This window comes from Megascapheus bottae, chromosome 3 (genome assembly GCF_031878675.1).
Source record: "Megascapheus bottae isolate mThoBot1 chromosome 3, mThoBot2.hap1, whole genome shotgun sequence".
NCBI classification, from domain to species: domain Eukaryota; kingdom Metazoa; phylum Chordata; class Mammalia; order Rodentia; family Geomyidae; genus Megascapheus; species Megascapheus bottae.
This window is the reverse complement of record NC_143511.1, coordinates 29,969,282-29,989,753: the sequence shown is the minus strand read 5'-3', so window position 1 is coordinate 29,989,753 and position 20,472 is coordinate 29,969,282. Positions and strand designations below refer to the sequence as shown.

At 44.3% G+C, this 20,472-nt stretch overlaps 2 protein-coding genes across 2 annotated transcripts; one reads left to right on the top strand and one right to left on the bottom strand.

Moving 5' to 3' along the window:
• Window positions 1–83: 83 nt before the first annotated feature.
• Window positions 84–5,111, top strand: LOC150065153 (spermatogenesis-associated protein 31A6-like). The gene is made up of 4 exons (XM_090329314.1): window positions 84–103; window positions 664–667; window positions 1,524–1,597; window positions 1,844–5,111. The coding sequence occupies exons 1-4, from the start codon at window positions 84–86 to the stop codon at window positions 5,109–5,111; spliced, it is 3,366 nt and encodes a 1,121-aa protein (XP_090185440.1).
• A 10,534-nt stretch (window positions 5,112–15,645) lies between these two features.
• On the bottom strand, window positions 15,646–20,379 carry LOC150065152 (ral guanine nucleotide dissociation stimulator-like). Its single transcript, XM_090329741.1, has 6 exons — window positions 20,262–20,379; window positions 19,969–20,064; window positions 19,494–19,686; window positions 19,079–19,324; window positions 17,907–18,021; window positions 15,646–16,474 (listed from the first exon to the last, which is right to left on the bottom strand). The coding sequence occupies exons 1-6, from the start codon at window positions 20,369–20,371 to the stop codon at window positions 16,329–16,331; spliced, it is 906 nt and encodes a 301-aa protein (XP_090185867.1). The 5' UTR covers window positions 20,372–20,379; the 3' UTR covers window positions 15,646–16,328.
• Window positions 20,380–20,472: the final 93 nt, after the last annotated feature.

The window sequence follows — 20,472 nt, the reverse complement described above, 5'->3', positions numbered from 1 at the left end:
GGAGATATTTAGGGACCACTTCTCTTAAGACTGGAGCCAGTTTATGTTTACAACGTTCAGTGTTCCTGGTAGCTGACTGCACCATGCAGGCCCCTGAGAACTGGTGAGTCTCAGAAGCCACTTCCCCATCCATTCCAAGGCTGTATTCATGCCACAAAGCATGTTGCACGCACACCCCCAATCTGTCTTCATACTTCACACCCCAACTCTAGTTCTTACAGGCAGAATGCAATGTCCTTGGAAACCTGGCATAATTCTTCAACCCTTTAGCCCCACCGAGCTCACAAACTTCTGTGCCTTCACAAATGGCTGAAAATATACACTACAGGAGGAATCATCTTTGTCTTTATCTCTACCACTCCAGGTGGTAAACTACAGTGCATGCCATGAGCTTAACTTTACCAGATTTATCTCCTTAACTATGATACCTTCGAAGTCCAACCCTGTATGACAATGGAAGAGGCGTCCAAAGGGATTTCTAATGTGTCAGTTACTCATTCTAATAGCAAATATGGTAGTATCTTTGCCAGAATAAATTCAAAACAGTCATATCCCCACTGTTCTTGGCTTTAATTAACAAATGCAAGACTTTATACCCAGGACAGAGCAATATCCAACTTTAAGTGTTCTGTTTCCACTTGTAGATACCGTTTACTATTTTAGGAATGTATTTATAAATTTTTCATATGTGTGGTTTTGGGGCATTGCATTAATTCAAGGATATTTCAAGAACTGATCTGGATTAGGTATTACCTGTATGAGCTTCTTAGAGCTCATGAATTTATTTTTCAGACTAAATCAAGAGGAACACTACAGGAATACTTGTACTTAAGTAACACCTCAAGTTCTGTAGCGTGGAGTACATTACACCATTAGTGTTTCCATTTTGGATCAGAGCATTGGTGCATTGGTAACATCACATAGTTTTGAGAACATTTTAACTTGCATAAAAGGCATCCAAAAATTAAAATCTAACTGGCAGAGAACGTTTACCCCATGTGCATTTTCTTTCTTCCTTTTTTTTTTTTCCCCTGCCAGTCCTGGCGCTTGAACTAAGAAATGAACGCTCCCACCCAGAAAACTCCAGAAACATTCCTTGGAGACATTCCTTGGAGAGTGATGTCTGTCACATGGGGAGGAACTAAAGAGACTATGTATGAGACAGCATTCCTTGAGAGGGAGGTGTGTCACAAAGGAGGGCTAGGAGGCTGAGGCAAGCCTGCCTAGATAGGAAGGTGTGACCTCCAAGCCCCAGTGTGGACAAACTCACATCCCTAAGCATTATAATACACATGAAATCCTTTTCCTTACCATCCAAGAGAGCTTTTGCGGCCACTGAGGTTGGCAGAGATGAAAGCACCTTGTAAATAAGCACTACCCCTCTCTAAGCCCTCTTAGCACTGCCTTGTGGCCATGAATAAAAATTTGAGATCCAGTGGATCTTCCATGGTCTCTAACAAAGGAATGTCTCATTCCCCCTCCTGTAAAATCTAGGGGTTCTCCCATGTCTGCCATAACCACAGTGTGTGTTTCTAGCTTGCAGAGACACTCAGGAAGAGCTTGAGGACATTCACGATCTAGTTTCCCTTCTTACCAGGTAAGGATTTTCCTCTTGTGACTGAGCCTGCATTTCTTCTCTAGAGAATGGGGTTATCTCGGGGTTGAGGAAGACTTCGGGTTGGCACAGGATGGCACTGATAGGAAGATGTGAGATACAGAGAAGTCTAGGGGCTGTGTAAAAGATGGCAGGGTGTGCTTCAGTAGGTAGACAGCAGGTAGTCACAATTGCCCATCCTCCTGGGCCTATCAGTTGCTGAAGAAAGTTTGTCTCTGTCTCCTGCAGCCACCTAGGGAAGCTCAGTGACAACAGCAGCTCCAGGCACTTATTAAAAGGAGACACCCTAGGTGAAGTTGTCAAATCAGCGTCTGCTGCAGCCCACCCAGCAGCTGGACACTGTGAAGAGGACGCTTTCTCCAGCACTGCGTCCCCAAAGGCTTCCCCAGCTCCTTCCCACGAGGGCTTGCAGCCTCTGGCCTCTACCTTGTCACCAGTCCAGACATGTTCCTCAGTTCCTGCTGAGACACAGTCACACCACACTGCGCCTCAGCCTCCAGAGCTGTTGATTCCTCTAGAACATCCTTCTCCCCGTTCTCTTTCTCCTCCCCGTTCTCTTTCTCCTCCACCTGTGGCCTGCACTCCACCCAGCCATGACTCAAACTCGGGTCTTCCATCTAACTTCAGGGAAGTTCCACCAGAAAGCACCCCACGGAGCGGCTCTCCAACCAACAGCTCTCGGGTGCCTTCTCCTAGCCCAGCCCTCAACTCTGACATCCTGGAGCTGCTGGAGGTAGTGATTAGTAAGAGGGCTAAGGAGAACGCTGGGGAGGAGAAAGAACACCCTCTGGATTCTCTGGGGAACATGATGAAGTCACTGGGCAGGGCCCAGGACGCGGTCATCCCACAGGGCTTCTGGAACACCAAGGGAGAATCCCAGCAGCTCCCTGAGTCTCCGGAGCTGCTTCTCCCCATGGTCTTACAGAAATGCAGCCAGCTGTTCTGGGGCCTTCCCTTTCTGCACAGCGAGTCCCTGGTGGCTCCTGTCCTAATATCTGGGCAGCCACTAGTCTTACCCTTTGTTCTATTCAATACTTTCTATAATTTCATGCCAGCACAAGACCAAGATAATGTACTTCCACAGTACTTTCCACCCCAGCCCTTACTGCAGCACTTCAGCCAATCACAAAACTACACTCCTGCCTTGACCTGGCCCCAGTCTCCACCACTGGCTGACAGCCAAGCTCAGGCTCATGTCCCATCCTATATGCCAGTCCTATCCTCTCATTCACCTCCAGTGAATTCCTGTACAGTCCCACCTGTTGTCCAACACCTAGAACATCACCTTGCCAGGCAGCACCTGGAAAGTCAGAGAATTCTACCCGCTGTGGTCAATCAGTCTCTCAAGGCCTTTACAGAAGATCAGGGCCTCTTACACCAGAGAGACTTTATCAAGACTCCAGGTGAATTCATCAACGTTGAAATGAGGAAGAAGCTGGAAAACCACCTCCAAGAGAGGCTCATCCAGCACCTCCATAAAAGAAATTGTGAGACCCAGGTGTTTTCTGGGAAGAAATCCCGAGTAACAGACCAGGCAGAGGACAAGCCAGGGTGTTCACAGAACTCCAGGAATGTAGACGTTTGCTGCAGAAGGCAAGAGAGGGGAACCTCAGAGAGCTCTGCATCCCAGCAATGGGGGAACTCCAGAAAGGACCTGGAACATCACAGCACTGGGGTAGCCACACAACTGGACAGGGATGCAGAAAGCTGCTCAGCAGATGGTGTGCAAGCTAACACGCTGAGAGAATTAGAAAATGACGTGATGAGATCATCACATAGTGATTCTGAATATTTTCCCCCAATTTATTCAGGTATGAATAGTCTAGGAGAAGCCCTAAGAGCCCATTTAATAAAAAAATGGGATCAGATCAACAGGGACAAGGTCCCTTTGCATGTTAGTCATTCCAGGGGCTCAACAGACCATGCCTTGGCTCCCCTTGAAAACTCCAGCTCCAGCATTACTGGTACAGAAGCACCCTTGGATACTAGGGAAAGCTGCACGAGCTCCTCCCAGAAGGCTTTCCTCTTGGATGCTGCCAGCCAACAGCTGCTGGAGGCGCATATCAAGAAGCTTTGGGTGAAGCACAAGTGGGGCTTGTCCCTAAAGATTCTCAAGTCCATAAATCACCTTAGTTTAAAAAAGGCTCCCCCTGTGCCCTTTTCCAGGGAAGCTTCTCCACACCTGGCCTGTTGTGACTTCAGGGCCAATCTCACCTCTAAGGGGGATGCATTCCAGGGAGAAGCTCTGGACAAATTGCCAAAAATGCCAGGGAGAGAAAAATCAGGTCATACCACACAGCCTCCTCAAGCACCACCACGTGAAACCCTGAGCAGAACACTGGGTAGTCACCACTGTGATCCCTCAGTGGTCTCTCCACCTGGAGAAAAAGAGGGACTGCTCTCCAATTCCAAAACGTGTAGCCTTTTAGGAAGTACCTGGCACCAGGACATTGTGCCAGGATCAGAGGGAAGCAGTCCAGAGACAAATACCAGCCCAATAATGGGCATATGTGAGACACAGGAAAAAGAAAGCCTCTGCCACAATGTGTCCATAGCAAAGGTCTTTGCGTCTGACAAGTCTGAAGTTGAAATGGCCAAGGATGAAGAGAGACAGCCCACTAACTTGACAGTCAACAAAGACTTACAAAATCTGAACCTTAGAAGCTTAGAATTTGTGAGGACCACTGGAACGCCATTACCCTCCAGAAGTTCGATTGCTAGGCATCCACCAGGTTCATGCCTGAAAGACCAGGCAGAATCTAGCAGTACAAGTGAAAGTCCACCTTTTGATGATAACCTGCAGGACTGCGACACTGACACCAACGTGCTGGCTTCACAGAGTTCTCTGAGTAGCTCACAGAACTTTTCCGGAAGCAGCACGTCCACTATCTATGAGTCAAGCTCTCCATTACGAACGGGAGGGCACAGCACAAAGCAAGAACCTAAGACCTCCATCACCCCAGGCCCGTGGTACAGCAAGGTGTTTCATGGCCCCCAAGAAACAAAGAGCTGTGAGAGGCCCAGAATACAGAAGGCAAAGCCTGCAGGAACAAGGCCCTTGCAAGGCCAGAATTTGAACTCTCCTGCCCAGGTCAGGAAAGCAAGAAGTGCAAGGAAGAACTCTTCCCTATCTGCGTCAGAGAAAGAACAGCATCCTCCAGAGATTCATTTTGGAAATCGGATCAAGAATTTTTTTATGGCATTATTTTCCTCTAAAGCTAAAAGTCAGGCAGACTGCCAGCAAAACCCCAAGATCCAGTCGGCCAATACTAAGAAGCAAGACTTATCCACAAGCAGAACGCTCAAGCAGAGTGGAGTGCCTAAAGCACAGGCACTTATGAGCACTGTAGGAAGGATCCTAGAGGAAAAGCTGGGCCTTCCACAGGAGCCTTCTGCATCTAAGAAAACTTTACATGAAGTTCCGGCCCCCACAGCTGGATATTCCCACCACCACTTGGCTCCTCCTTACCCACAACAAAGCCAAGTAAAGAGCTGAGCAAGATGGTAAGTGTGGAAGACCCAGCCCTCCCCCAATCACCGGGGAAGAAAAAACCACGCTGAGTCAGAAGCAGTGTTAACCATGAAAGCGCATCAGATCTCTCTGCTGATCTCTGATGCTCTCACATGATCTCCTCTCTTTATTGCGTCAGACAATTAGTTATATACTGTTAGGGTAGGAGAAGGTGGGCACTGGGAAGCTAGCCAATAGGAAGAGGGCCTCTGTGCTACCACTAAGGGTCTGGGTGGGGCTTTCAGGTACTGGGCAGGACAGGTGCAGGAAACCCAAATACCATTTTGGATTAAGCAGGAAAATTCTGCTCCTCCCTGCAAGTCACTGACCCATGCAGAGGATATGTTAAATGGAGTCTGGATATAGGCATAAGTCAATAATTCCAGGATATAAATGGATATTGAAAAATATTGAAATACCTTCCCTTCCTGAATGTGGTTGACAACACCAAGAATGTGGGGGGAAGAGGGAGGGTTACATGGACCTCCTAACTCCAGAGAAGGAATGTGAGAGCATCAGAGCAGATGTGGTTTCCCTTCCATCAGATGACTCCACATGGACATCTGTCCAAGCTCGTTCTGTTGTGTGGTACCTCCTTCCAAGAGTGGCTATCATTTCAGCAGCATTCAATGAATTCTATCACTATTGAAGAGCTCTATGTATGAGAACATAGGCACAGTCTACATGAATCTTATTACCTTTGTCCTATAAACACCCATAATATATCTGCAGGACCCTTTGGTTACATAGTCGGGAAAAATACTGGCTTTAAAAAAAGAACACTCTACCATATAGACATAAAAACCTATGACTCTATAGACATAATGCTTTATTTCATAATATGTTTCTATGATATACAGACCCTTAGCCTAATTGTGATTAAGTTCTAAATACTAAGTCCCAGTGATTGTAAATAGAGATTCCCTCCTTAAACACTTGTATGTTAAACTTGTCATTTAAAATATGATATAAAAATCAACGTTAATAAAATGCTTTTGTTTTCTTCACAAAAAAAACCACTCTGTGTAGGAAATGAGCTATAGAACTTATGGGTGGGAATGAGATGGAAAACTGGATAGAATGAGGGAACTGAGGAAAATTGTTCAAAAATATGCAATAACATAAAAACATTAGTTGCACCTTTTAGGCCTAAAACCTTTTTTTGGAAGGCAAAATAATTGATAGCTTGAGGCGCATATTCTCAAATATGTGTATATTTTTTGGCCAGTCCTGGGCTTGAGCTCAGGGCCTGAGCCCTGTCCTTGGACTTTCTCAAGGCTAGAACTCTACCACTTGAGCCTCAGCATCATTTCTGGCTTTTTTCTGTGTATGGTACTGAGGAATTGAACCCGCGTTTTCATGTATGCTAGGCAAGCACTATACCACTAGCCCAAACTCCCGGCCCCATCAAATATGAGTATTTCTTTACTGTGATTTAAGCAAAACATAGAGCAACTTCATTGTTTGGAAAAGGTAGAAATACTATTGCCATTGCCTATGATTTTAAGAAAAGGTATGAAAAACTTAGTCGTAAGATTAGCATTGAACATTTTTAGCCATAAAAGAAATACAAATCAAAACTACACCTAATCAAGAAAACAAACAATAGCCAGGAACCCATGTCTCATGCCTGTAATCCTAGCTACTCAGAAGGCTAAGACCTGAGGATCATGATTTGAGCTAGTCCAGACAGAAAAGTCCATGAGACATTTAAAAGCTGGAAGTGGCACTGTGGCTCAAGTGGTAGAAGACTAAGCCTTGATTTCAAGGCCCAGAACTAGAACACACACACACACACACACACACACACACACACACACACACACACACACACACACACAAGAAAACAGGTTAAAATGCTAGTGAGAGAACAGAACTCTTATTTATTGCTGGTGGGAACATAATCTAGTCATTACTGAAATTAGTTTGGAGTTTTCTCTTAGACCAGAATTCCCATATAATCCATCTGAATCACTGAGAATATACATCCCCCCCAAAAAAAATCCAAGTCAGCTTTCTATGGAGATATCTGTATATGTTTTGAGTGCATAATGCACAAGAGCCAAATTATCAAAGCTCTCCTACATTTTACAAAATAGTTAAGGAGCACTGGACTTTATTTCTGTGCTATTTGGCAGTACACATTTACAACAAAAGTCCTACTTAGTATTTAAAACCAAAGCTATTCCTGTTTTTATGTCACCACTTTCATCATTCTGTTATCCCCTCTGAACCCCATTCCTTCTCTCCTTTCTTAATTTTCTAAAATATGCATTGTTATGACTGCCTTCTCCCCTACCTGCCCCTCTCCATTTATTCCTTTGGTTTGATCACACCACCGATACCTTTATTTTTTCCTGGTGTTTATTGTATTGAACCATGAATTCATCCTTATAAGGCATTGTACCATAGGGTTCTTCCCTCAATCTAGTAAATACTCTTTTTAAATTGTTTTTTAATTTAATTATCCTTCTAAAGCCTAAAACATAGTAGTGACTGTAAGGAAGTGGGAAACAAGTAGCTTATTATTCCTATTACCAAGTTACTAAGTGCATGGAAATAGTCAAATTCCTGATCCACCAACGGAGAGTAAATCTATGAAATGAGCAAAAGCATCACTCATATTGGAAAGGCTGAGAATTACAAGGTAGAAACAAATGACGCCGTCATTTCTGTTTGTCTTAAATCATGTCCTCCTAACATTTTACTCAGTAAATTAAAATCAAAGTTGAAATCATGTCCCGTGTCTCCAATGAGGACAGGTGTATAGAACACTTGTGGCTTTGCAATGTGTGATTTCAGTATTTGAGATACATAGAGAGTGGTTCTCCTCTCTGGAAATCGGTAATTAGGCAAACATTTTGGAGGAAGAGAAAGAGACACCAGGCATCTCTGTTATTTCCTAGTCAGTTACATACCTCTGGCAAGATCAAAGTCCTTTGTCATCACCCCTGAACTCAGGCCCTATGATTTATGACAGCTACAGCTGGGAGGCGGTAGCCTTTGAAATCTCTGACCCAAAGTAAAGAGATAACCAACAAAAGCAAAATGTACAATGTATTAGAATAAAACCCTCACAAAATTTCTATGAATAGATTTTTGTGATTATTAGGGGGGGGTAGATTTCTCAATAAATGGAGAGTTCATTTAGAGTACAAGACATTAAGAACAAAACATGAATATTACAGCCTGTTCTAATTTCATCAGTTTTGCAGAGTTCAATTATTCTTTTATATAAGAAGTGCAAATATTTTAATTTTTAGCAAAATGTTGAAAAACAAAACTTTTTCAGGACTTTAAGACATTGTATTTTTAGTAAGCCTTCTCTAACCTGTTTATAAACTAAAAAGGGATGATGCATTTGGAAATAATTTATAAATTCCAATGATTCCCTTCTGACCTGAGTTTCCCTTAGAAGCATTTATTGTCATTCAGTATTAGGGAGGGTCAATAAAACACAGACAAATGTAGAATAACCAAGAGGAAAGCCATAAATTATAACACCATAACAACTTCCTTCCATTTTTTGCCATTTCTGGCTTGAACTCAGGGCCTGGACACCATCTTTGGGCTTTCTGAGGGCTAGTTTAATACCCCTTGAGCTACAGCACCACTTCCAGCTTTTTCTGTGTATGGGGGTACTGAGGAATCCAACCCAGGATTTTATGCATGCTACGTAAGCACTCTAATACAGACCTATGGCCATCTAATCTTTGATAAGGGAGCCAAAAAATAGAATGGAAGAAAGACAGCCTCTTCAACAAATGGTGCTGGCAGAACTGGTTAAGCACCTGCAGAAAACTAAAGCTGGATCCTTCTTTGTCACCCTGCACTAGAATTAACTCCAAATGGATCAAAGACCTCGAGGTAAAAGCTGACACACTGAGAACTCACAAGAAGGAATAGGAGATACACTAGGCCTCCTTGGCACAGGTTGAAACTTTCTCAATAAGAACCAAGAAACACAACAAATCAGAGAAAGGCTGGATAAGTGGGACTGAATTAAATTGCAGAGCTTCTGTAAGGCAAAGGACATAGCTAGTAAATTAGGAAGCCTACAGAATGGGAAAAGATCTTCACTAACCACACAACAGACAAAGGCCTCATATCTAAAATATATCAACAGCTCCAAAACTAATCTCCAAAGAAACAACCATCCCATTAAAAGACGGGCCAAAGACTTAAAGAGTCTTCTCTGATGAAGAAACAAAAATGGCCTATAGACACATGAAGAAATGCTCAACATCTCTGGTCATAAAAGAAATGCAAATCAAAACAACTCTAAGATTCCACCTCACTCAGTTAGAATGGCCAGGATCAAGAAAACTAATAACAACAGATGCTGGAGGGGATGTGGCCAGGAGGGATCACTACTACACTGCTGGTGGGAGTGCAAACTCATTCAACCACTGTGGAAAGCAGTATGGCAGTTCCTCAAAAGACTAAGCATAGAGCTCCCCTATGACCCAGCAATTCCATTACTTGGCATTTACCCAATAGCCCAGAAACAAGGACATACTAAATCCACTAGCACAATGATGTTCATTGCAGCACTATTTACCATAGCAAAGATATGGAAGGAACCTAGATGCCCCTCAGTTGATGAGTGGATCAACAAGATGTGGTCTTTATACACAATGGAAATTTATGCTGCTGTTAGAAAGAACGACATCGCCCCATTAATAAGGACATGGAAAGACTTAGAAAAAAATCATATTAAGTGAAGTAAGCCAGATGCAAAGGAACATAGGCTCAATGGTTTCCCTCATTTGTCATAATCAGTAGAAACTTTGTGCTCTCCTAGCAAAGATTTGCAAAAGAACAAAATCTAGAGACATTAAGCCAAATAGTATGACACTAAATGTAAGGACCTCCAGGATAAGAAAACAAAAGCTATATAATGAGTGACTGTTGTCCTTAATGTACTATGTTATCTCTCATCTCTTTTGCCATCCCTTGGTTATCTCATATTGTTATAATATTTCACCTTGTTATCTGATATATTTTATATGTGCTTAATTGGTTATTTGAAATTGGATAGGGAAGGGGGGAAATCAAGATAAGCAGGGGGAGGGTGGGAGGAAAATGGGGACCATGTCATGAGAAAGGGTATGAATGTTTGTGAAGTAATGCACCTTCTATCTGGTGAATATAATGTAACCCTTCTATTAATCACAGTAAAAAAAAAGAAAATGCTGGATTGAAAAACCATTGAAAACGTAATGATTGGCTCATTGATGCTAATCAATATCAGACTTGCAAGGAAAAAATATTAAAAGCATTTTCTTTAAAATCAGGAAGAAGACTTCAATAGGAATCAATCCTTCTGTTAAACCTTGCCCTAAAAATCCTGTCAGTACCCAGGGAGCATTGAAAATATCAAAGGGGCTGAGAGTTTGGCCTAGTGGTGGAGTGCTTTCCTAGCATGCACAAAGACCCGGGTTCTATTCCTTGATACCGCATTCATAGAAAAAAGCCAGAAGTGGTGCTGTGGCTCAAGTGGTAGAACTCTAGTCTTGAGAAAGCCAAGGACAGTGTTCAGGCCCTGAGTTCAAGCCCCAGCACTGGCAAAAAAAAATAGAAATAAAAATATTTTATATTATTTTTTTTTGTTGTTTAGGATTTTTTTTATTGTAATTAGTAAAAGGGTTACATGATATTTGCCAGATAGAAGGTGCATTAATTCACATACATTGATACCCTTTCACATGTCTTGGTACCCGTTTCCCTCCCCCCCCCACACCACCCACCCGTCTTGGTTTTCCCCCCTTCCCTATCAAATTTCAAATATCCAAATACAAATAAATTCAATATATCAGATAAGAAAGTGAGATACTATACCAATATGAGATAACCAAGGGACAGCAAAGGAGATGAGAGACAACATAGTACATTAAGGACAACAGTCATTCATTATATGGCTTTTGTTTCACTATCCTGGAGGTCCTTTCAATTAGCTTCACATTATATGGCCTTATGTATCAAGATTTTGCTCTATTGCAAATCTCTGCTAGTAGAGCCCAAGGTTTCTACTGATTATGACGAATGAGGGAAACCATTGAGCCTAAGTTCCTTTGAGTCTGGCTTACTTCACTTAATATGATTTTTTCTAAGTCTTTCCATTTCCTAACAAATGGGGCGATGTCATTCTTTCTGACAGCAGCATAGAATTCCATTGTGTACAAATACCACAACTTGTTGATCCACTCATCAACTGAGGGACATCTAGGTTGGTTCCATATCTTTGCTATGGTGAATAGTGCTGCAATGAACATTGTTGTGCTAGTGGGTTTAGTATGTCCTTGTTTCTGGGTGGTTGGGTAAATGCCAAGTAGTGGAATTGCTGGGTCATAGGGGAGTTCTATGTTTAGCCTTTTGAGGCACTGCCACACTGCTTTCCATAGTGGTTGAACGAGTTTGCACTCCCACCAACAGTGTAGTAGTGATCCCTCCTGGCCACATCCCCTCCAGCATCTGTTGTCATTCGTTTTCCTGATCCTGGCCATTCTAGCTGGAGTGAGGTGGAATCTTAGAGTTGTTTTGATTTGCATTTCTTTTATGACCAGAGATGTTGAGCATTTCTTCATGTGTCTATAGGCCATTTTTGTTTCTTCTTCAGAGAAGACTCTCTTTAAGTCTTTGGCCCGTCTTTTAATGGGATGGTTGTTACTTTGGAGGTTAGTTTTGGAGTGATTCAATTTTTTGAGTTGTTGATATATTTTAGATATGAGGCCTTTGTCCGTTGCTTGGTTGGTGAAGATCTTCTCCCACTCTGTAGGCTTCCTGATTAGTTTACTAGCTATGTCCTTTGCCATACAAAAGCTCTGCAGTTTAATGCAGTCCCACTTATCCAGCCTTTCTCTGATTTGTTGTGATTCTTGGTCCTTATTAAGAAAGTTTCAACCTGGAGCTCCAGTGGCGCAATCGGTTAGCGCGCGGTACTTATAAGAAATAAAAATATTTTAAAAATCAAACACAAGAATTGAGGTAAAATATGCAACCACCAAAATTTCTAGATGATGTGATTATACAGCTAGAAAAAAAATCCTGATTAGATGAATGTACTATTAAGTTGCTGTCTGAAAATATCAGAGTACTCAAACTTGTAATTATTTTTCTGTTAAGATTTATAAAATTTGGGGCCGCCTGATAAAAGCTGCAGCATATGGTCACCTGCCCATGTGAAAGGACAGTCACTGCCACCGTGAGCAGTAATTTAAAAAAATAAAACTTTACTTTGCGTTGTCTGTAAGTTGGCATGGTACTGAATGTTATTTTTTGCCCTAGTGAGTGGAGATTATGTATATTTACATATATATATATGTACAGATATGTGCATGTGTGTGTGTGTGTATGTGTGTGTGTACATACAGTCACAGAGCTTGAACTTGGTCTGGGCGCTGTCCCTGATCTCTTCAGCTCAAGGCTAGTGCTCTACTACTTTAAGCCATAGCACCATTTCTGGTTTTCTGATGGTTAATTGGAGATTAGAGTCTCACAGAGGTTCCTCCCAAGCTAGCTTTGATCCATGATCCTCAGATCTCAGCCTCCTGAGCAGCTAGGATTACAGATTACTAGGATTACCAGCGCCCAGCTGTGAATGGATATTTTTATATTTTTCCTTTTAATGAACAGTTTACAAGCAAATTTCCCAATTGCTGTGGTAGTGGATTCTTTGGTTCACAAAAGCAAGTAAGTTAGATCACTTTATGTCTTAATATATGAAATAAGCAAACAACTTCATTCATAACATTTAATTTTATTGTAGATGAAAAGTTAAAAGGCATATCCATGTGTAAAGTGATGGGACAATGCCTACATGCTAGTTGGTATATGAATGTGAATGGTGGTATGTATAGTATACATTTACATTTAAAGTTATCAAAGTAAACATTGGAGAAAAGACACTGCCAAGAGAAAGTCTGAAGGCAGCCTGAGTAGATGTATCTTAGAGAATCTTATCTCATCTGCCATTAGTCAATAAAAGGTCAAAGCGGATGTGTAGCACAATGGCAGAGTTCGTCTTAAGTGAGTATGCTAAGGAAAAGTTAGTAGTCTTAAATTCAAGCCCATAATGACACAAAAATCAAAATAACTTTGAAGCAAATACAATGGTTGAATGTGTTGTAACACTGTACAGAAAAAAAAATTGTTTTCCTTGTCACTTATCGCCCAATCTTCAGTTACCTGCACTAACCTTTGTACTATTAAAGGCTCTACTGTTGATTTGGATTTTGTTCAGTGTCTCAATGAAAGCTTGGGTTATTGAAGTACATATATTTGCCTTTTGCCCTCCACATTGACTCAGCCAACTAAATCCAATAGGCTAAGTGTATATTGCTTCATTCCTCTCTGCTGCCAGCTCTGATTTACAAAGAAAAAAATGGATCCCACAATAAACATTGTGGTTGTACTAAACTGTGTTCAGTAAAATTTCCAAGGCTCAATCAGTGTGCACCACAATGGGCAAAGCCAGCAGGATTCAGAAGAGTCCAAGTGCTTCCTGACACCCCACAGCAGGGATCACCGCAGGACCACAGAACCACAGGGCGCCCTATGGCAGCACTTTCCAAAGATATATAACAGGCAGTCAAGAGAACAGATGGATGGCGCTGTGGACCCAGGGAAAGTGTTGGCAGACAGGGAACTGGGAGATGCAAGATGGAGCCCTTGCTCCCCTCTCCCCTCTCCCCTCTCCCCTCTCCCCTCTCCCCTCTCCCCTCTCTCTCCCCTCTCCCCTCTCTCTCCCCTCTCCCCTCTCTCTCCCCTCTCCCCTCTCCCCTCTCTCTCCCCTCTCCCCTCTCCCCTCTCCCCTCTCCCCTCTCCCTCTCTCAGGAGAAGCTGGTCTCCAGGAACTACCTAGGCTCCTTGGCCAGCTGACACTAGGAAGAGGGAAAGGCTGGACTCCAGGGAGTAGGTGCCATGACAAAGCAGCTCAGGCCAGGCAAATGTCTGTTCATTCACTGAGCCAGGAGAGGTAAACGAAGCAAAGTTAACCCAGAGCTGAACAATACCAGGAGAAGTAGCCACAACTAAATACTGTAGGTATATATTCCCACTTGGCTGGCGAGTGGCTACCGCATGTAGTAGGAGCTGTGGCAACACCTGGGCTTCCCAAGTCAGAGGAGGTGAGTAAGGCACAGTGAGCAAAGATGACCATGGAGAGCCAGGGGAAAGCAGCAGTACAGAGGCCTGACCCGAGAAACACATAGGGGGAGTCTGAGTTGGTATCACAGTGCTGTACCCGCTCCATACCAGTACTCTAGAGGCTGAGGCAGGTCTACATAGTAAAACCCCCTCAAATAAAAATACCAATAAAAGAAAAAGACAAGCGAGTAGTTCCAACATGCCATTGTTTCTATACATCATATTGTATATTTCTCTTAGATTGACACATAGTCATTTGCCCATGGTTCAGGGAGACTAGAACATGGCATGGCTTATGTGGCAAATGACACCATGATTGTCTCCTCCAGAGTTGGTTTAGTGCCTTGTTGAAGGCTCCAGTCTCCTATTTCAGTGATGACATTTGTAGACGATTTTTGTGAAGCCTGAATTTCTCAGGGAGTTAATTCTAAATGTCCTGTTCCATTGTCTCATCAGCACTAGCAAGCAGACATTCCCTTATCTCAATTTCAGCTGTGTACCTGTCCATGGACTCCCTAATTTTGAAGTCTAATCCTATTCCAGAGGCCACAAGGTATGAATAGTTGAAATCACCTCCTCCAGTCCTTGCGTGTAATTGCTGTTTCCCTGGAAATGCTCTTTTTTCATATAATTTTTATGATATTTGCCAGATAGATGGTGCATTAATTCCCATACATTGATACCCTTTCACATGTCTTGGTCCCCATTTCCCTCCCCCCTACCCCCACCCCTCATCTCGTTTTCCCCCCTTCCCTATCCAATTTCAAATACCCAAATACAAATATTTGTATTTGGTTATTTGGAAATGCTCTTTTTAAAGAGATCCAACCATTAGCTTTTGTTCCATGGTCTATGGGAGCATCTAGAATCTCCAGTCCCAGGATTTCTTACTCCATGTCATGGCAGCACCCAGCTTAGTGAAAATGATTTCAACACTTGCTCCCTGCAAGGTGAACGTTCCTTCATTAGAACTCACGAGAGTTGCAACATTCCATAATTCCCCATAAACTCCACTGAACTGACCATACTAAAAGCTTTCCTGGGGCCAGAAGTATGCACAAAGCCCTGGGCTCGATTCCTCAGTAACACATACACAGAAAAAGCTGGAAGTGGCGCTGTGGTTCAAGTGGCAGAGTGCTAGCCTTGAGCAAAAAGTGTCTAAGGACAGTGCCCAGGCCCTAAGTTCAAGCCCCAGGACTGGTAAACAAAAATAAAAGCTTTCCCATTTCACATAAAGTAGAAAAGTGTCTCATTTACACTAGACATGAAGGCAAAATGAGAATGACCAGACTACAATGGAAACAAAATTTTATTATAAAAATAAAAATCTACATTTCCTAATCAATATATCTAAACATTATTGTACCCAATCAGTAGCACTGTACTTTCTGCTAGGTATAATAATATTACCTATAAACAATAGACATGGTGTCAATGCTCTCCCCAAATTAAATCCATAGTGCCTCCACTGCCCAGGATGCTTTTTCTGGGTGCACTGGCATCTTACCACAGTACACCACTGATTGCACTTCAGGAGTAGAGACTGAGTTCTAGCAGAGTCCTTTCCTCTATGGCCTTCTGGAGCCCTACGGTTTGTTGTGGGCAACACTCACAAGGAAGACTCTTCAATGCAGCCTAAAAAAGGCAAGGATGACTGAAAGGCAGGGGGTGTACTCCTGGGACACCTGAGGTCCCTGGGCAGCGGGACAGAATTTAAAAGTCACATTAGCTTTGGTAAGGGGGTAGCGTGTGGAATCCACAGCGTAAGTAGTGGTGCCCTGCACCAGCAAAAGTTGGCAGTTAAAGATGGGGTGGGCAGTCCTCCATCCCAAAAAGGAGAGGCACTTGAGGCGTTGAGAGGGTCCTGGATGGCAGGACACTCTGTCCATTTCAAGTATGATTCTGAGAGCGCGGAAACACTGGATATATGTTTCTGAGTGTGTCCTAGACATGTGGTTAGTGACAAGTACAATGTGGCTTGGGCCACTTGAGTTTGGAAGTGCCTAGCCCCAGGCCAGCCAGGGGAAACACCCATTGACGACATCCTTCCATTTTTCAATCCTTTCTCTTCATGGAGGGTGGAACTGGCTCCATGCTTGACTGTTGCTCCAGGGAATAGGTCGACTTCTGCAGCATAAAATTATACTTCGCCATGCTGTTCATGGCATAGAAAAGATTAGCATCCCCAGGGATCCTCAGCTCTGGTGGAAGGAGGATAGAAAGCTAGTAAGCAGCACTGACAGAAACTGGGACACCATCCCTTGAGAGCCTCCTACAGACCTTCAATGCCCCCAGTCCACCTCCAAGAAGACCAGCACTTGTGACTCTTGCCTGGGAACAGACTTTGCTGACTGTTAAACCTAACCTGTCTTGCCCAGAGAATGACATGGACCAGCATCTCATGCCAGCTCCTCCTACAGGTGGCACAGAGTATTCCTATCCTGCCCTCATTGCAGTCTGACTTACCAAGATCTGCAGGCAGAGATTATTTGCTATGAGCACTGTCCTACTGAGAACAAGGACTCCAAGGACCACAGTGCTGGCATTGACCCAAGCTTTGTGCAGTTGCTTTGGGGTCATCCAATGCAGTTTGCTTAGCACACAGCAGGTCTTGCCATTGGGCCTTCTCTCTCCCGCCCCCCTCTTTTCCTCTCTCCCTCCCTCCCTCCCTCTCTGTCTCTCCCAGCAAGTATTCTCTGTACTGGAGTCTCCTGTCCCTAAATTTGGGCTGGACTCAATTTCTGCCAAAATCGTTGTTTCTCATTTCACTTTGTTAGCCTCCCTAGGCCTCTGACTTATTTTGCTGAATAAAGGGAACCCAGGCTGCTTACATAGTGAGAACACTGCAGGAAATTAAGACACATTTTATCATCTAGGGAAACTGCAATCGATGCAATCAATGGAGCATATACACCAAGAACCTGGTCCATGGACATGTATTTCTCTTGTACTTTATATGTCTCTTTCTGTATGTGTATCTGTCCTCTGCCTCTAATTCTCTCCCATCTCTTCCTAACCCCTTTGCTACTCTCAACCCCTTTAAAGGAGGAACACACAGGAGAGAAGTTTGGGGACTTTCTCCTGGTCTCAAAAATCTCACTGGCTTGCTCTAGGGCTGCACATATGCTTGATTCTACTTTATTTCCTCTAGAAAACAACAGTGACTCAGCTCCTTACTGCATGCTCTCATGTCATTTGCATGGATTTGTGATGTGAACATGTTGAAATTGAGTTTGGGGGCATTTGTGGGACATCCTTTTGCAATGCTCAGAATAGATCAAGAATCCCATGTATGTGAAGGAAGCACTTCTTCAGATTCTTTCTAATGCATCATTCCACATTTTAGCAAGCAAGGCAGTCTCTTCTAATGAACAGTCTGGCCACCCTACCACAAGGTAGTTGCCTTCTCCCCACTCCTTACTGATGGTCTCTCTGCACCGACTCTTGTTTCGCTGGGCAGAGCAAGCATAACTGTATCTACCTACACCTTGGGCAGTGATGAGCTCTTAAGTATTCAGTGTGGCTTGAAAGAAGCATTGTGCAAGGTACACAATGTCCACCACTCTACAGCTATACCCCAGATTTAGGGTTCTGTCCATGCTGACCCCCCTATGCCATTACTCAGTGACTCACTTCGATCCTCTGATATTATCTGGACCAGCTCCAAGTGCTCTGGCTTGTATCCATGCAATAAATGTTTTTTCATGGCTTTGAGGATAATCTCCTGAGTCTTCTCCTGGTTTGTGACCTGGGTCAAGGGAGGACATAAGGCATTGGAATGAATGCCCAGTGTGCCTTCCCCGAGCTCAGTGGACCAGGAGCCTCTGGATCCATCTCAGCATGGAGCACAGCAAGCACACAGGATGACATGGAGTATTTCAACTATTCTTCACTGAGAGTGATCACCACATAAAGATACTTTCCCAACTAGTCTAGTCCTGCTTCTTCCAACACTCCTTTTCAGCTATTTGCCCTGTATGAACATGATTGCCCATGGCAAAATGAAACAACCCAGTGGAAGGGATGAGTTAGCCCAATGCCTAATGCCTCCTACAAGCCAGTCCTACTGTAGGCTCAATGATGAAGTGATGGGCACTTCTGAAATTCCCCCAGGGGTCAGAGCTCAGGGGACAAAAAAGAGATGGAGTGTCCCAGGTGGTGGGTAATGTGAGCCACTCTTCATCTGGCTGAGAGAACTGAACAGGACAGAGCAGCCCCAGTGTGAGGAAGGAGAAGCTACCGATTCACTGCAGAAACCAATTCACTGCAACCTTCCAGTTGGCTCCATGGTTAATGCCACCCAGGCTCTGAGCACTTAACTGTCTCCAAGGCCAGCAGCTTGCTAAGACCTCCTGTCTCCTAACCTAGATTTGAATGTGACTACACCAACTCAGCAGCCTTCCCGTATCTGAGAGAGAAAATCCTCTCCCAGGCAATTGATTACATTCACTGCTACCCCATCTGCTCTAGAAAGCAGGGGCTCCTCTTTCTCCAATGTATATTATGAATGCTGCAGTTTGATTCTGCTCTAGACAAATCTAGATTTCTTTTAGGTCATCCCTGTTTCTTCTCCTCAGATACCTTTCTGGCCCCAAAACTGCACGTCCATTCCTGGCCTTAGGCTGTGTACATGGCTTGAAACCCCCTTTCAGCTCAGGCCCTGAACATTCCTTTTTTTGTGCACCATGATCAGTTCTTCAAGCTCACTACAAGGTCAAATTCAGGAAGGAAGAGAAGGGAAATGGGGGATCTTAAAGGTCTGTGTCCTCGCTGGGGGAGGAAGAATGCCACGCTGCCCAGCTTACCAGGATGCTTTTGTACACATTTCCTGTGTCCTCTTGTAGGCTCACCCTGATGATACAGGCATCTCCTATCTGCTTGTTGTATAGAGGCATGGAAGAGCTGTTACTTTTGACCTCAGACCCAGGACTCTTGATATTGCTGCCTCTGACAGCCCCAGACTTGGTAGAGGCTGAGGGTCTGAAGGTGGTGGTGGAAGACAAGGAGGTCTCTGAAATTCCTGGAGCTGAGGGGAGGGCTCGTCCCCTGACCTGTGGTGGACAGCAGCAATGTCAGGGGAAGCCAAAGCACTGAAAAGTGTCCTGGCCTGGCAGCCAGCTCTAGGGCCCTCCAGAAACTGCATGGTTAGGACTTGAATTTTGGGGACCCTTGGCATAACTATAAAGAAAGCTGGAGAGGTACAGAGAGGGCCAGTGTCACCTTTTCCAGGACGTCAGAGGATTTTTTGATGAGGCTGCTCTTGAGTTTCAGGTCAGAGCTGGATGCACCAGCAGGCTTTATGTTGCTGTCAGGGATGTCCCCTCTGCTGTTATCAGGGCCACACTTGGCCAGATCCAACGGCATGGACTGGGAGCTGCCACTGCTATTAAGGTCAGTCCTCTGGGCCTGGCGGCTGAATGGAGGGGGCCATTTACTACAGGGAACTCCACAAGGACACAAGGGCCCGTTCCTGGTCCCCAACACCCTCAGTGTTTCTAGGATCTCGGCCAATCACCAGTTCACTTTCCCTTTCTGGCTTTAAGGATAAGATAGAGATATGACAGTAGAGGAACAGACCACCAGAGAGCTGAGCCTCTCTAATCAGGAACAAAGCAGATATCACCTGGATATGTGCCTCGTATGTCCCAGCCCAGGAGATTCCCTGGCCCCTGCCCACCGAAGCTCATGCACTTACCTCTTCCAGGCCTTGCCAATGCCTAAGCGCTTCTTAGCATTAAGGTTTTTGCTGCTGGTCTGGGTCCGGGGCTCCAGTGCACGAGACAGGTCATAACTAAGGGAAGAGGTAGCTCTGAGGTGACAATGTGCCATGCTTGGGCCCCTCCCTGTGTCTACCTGAACTCTAGAGCCTGGGAGCAGCTCCTCACTAGACCCTCTATACTGTCACCATGACACAGGTACAGACCTAGGCTCTCATGACTCAATCCTGGGGCACCCCCCGCCTTCCTGCCCCTGTGGCTTCCAGCTCACCTGGCCTTCTCGCTGAGCCGTTCTAAACCCTTGAACCAGGCAATAAAATGTTCTTCTGGTAAGATGTTATAATAATTGCAGGTGGCCTGCAGCTGCCTCACCTGCTCCATCACGTCATATTCCTGGTGAGGATAGGACAGGATGGGCACATGAATGGCCGTGCTGGGTGAGCAAGGGCTTCCTGCTCTCTGAAATGCAAGCCCCTCAACTT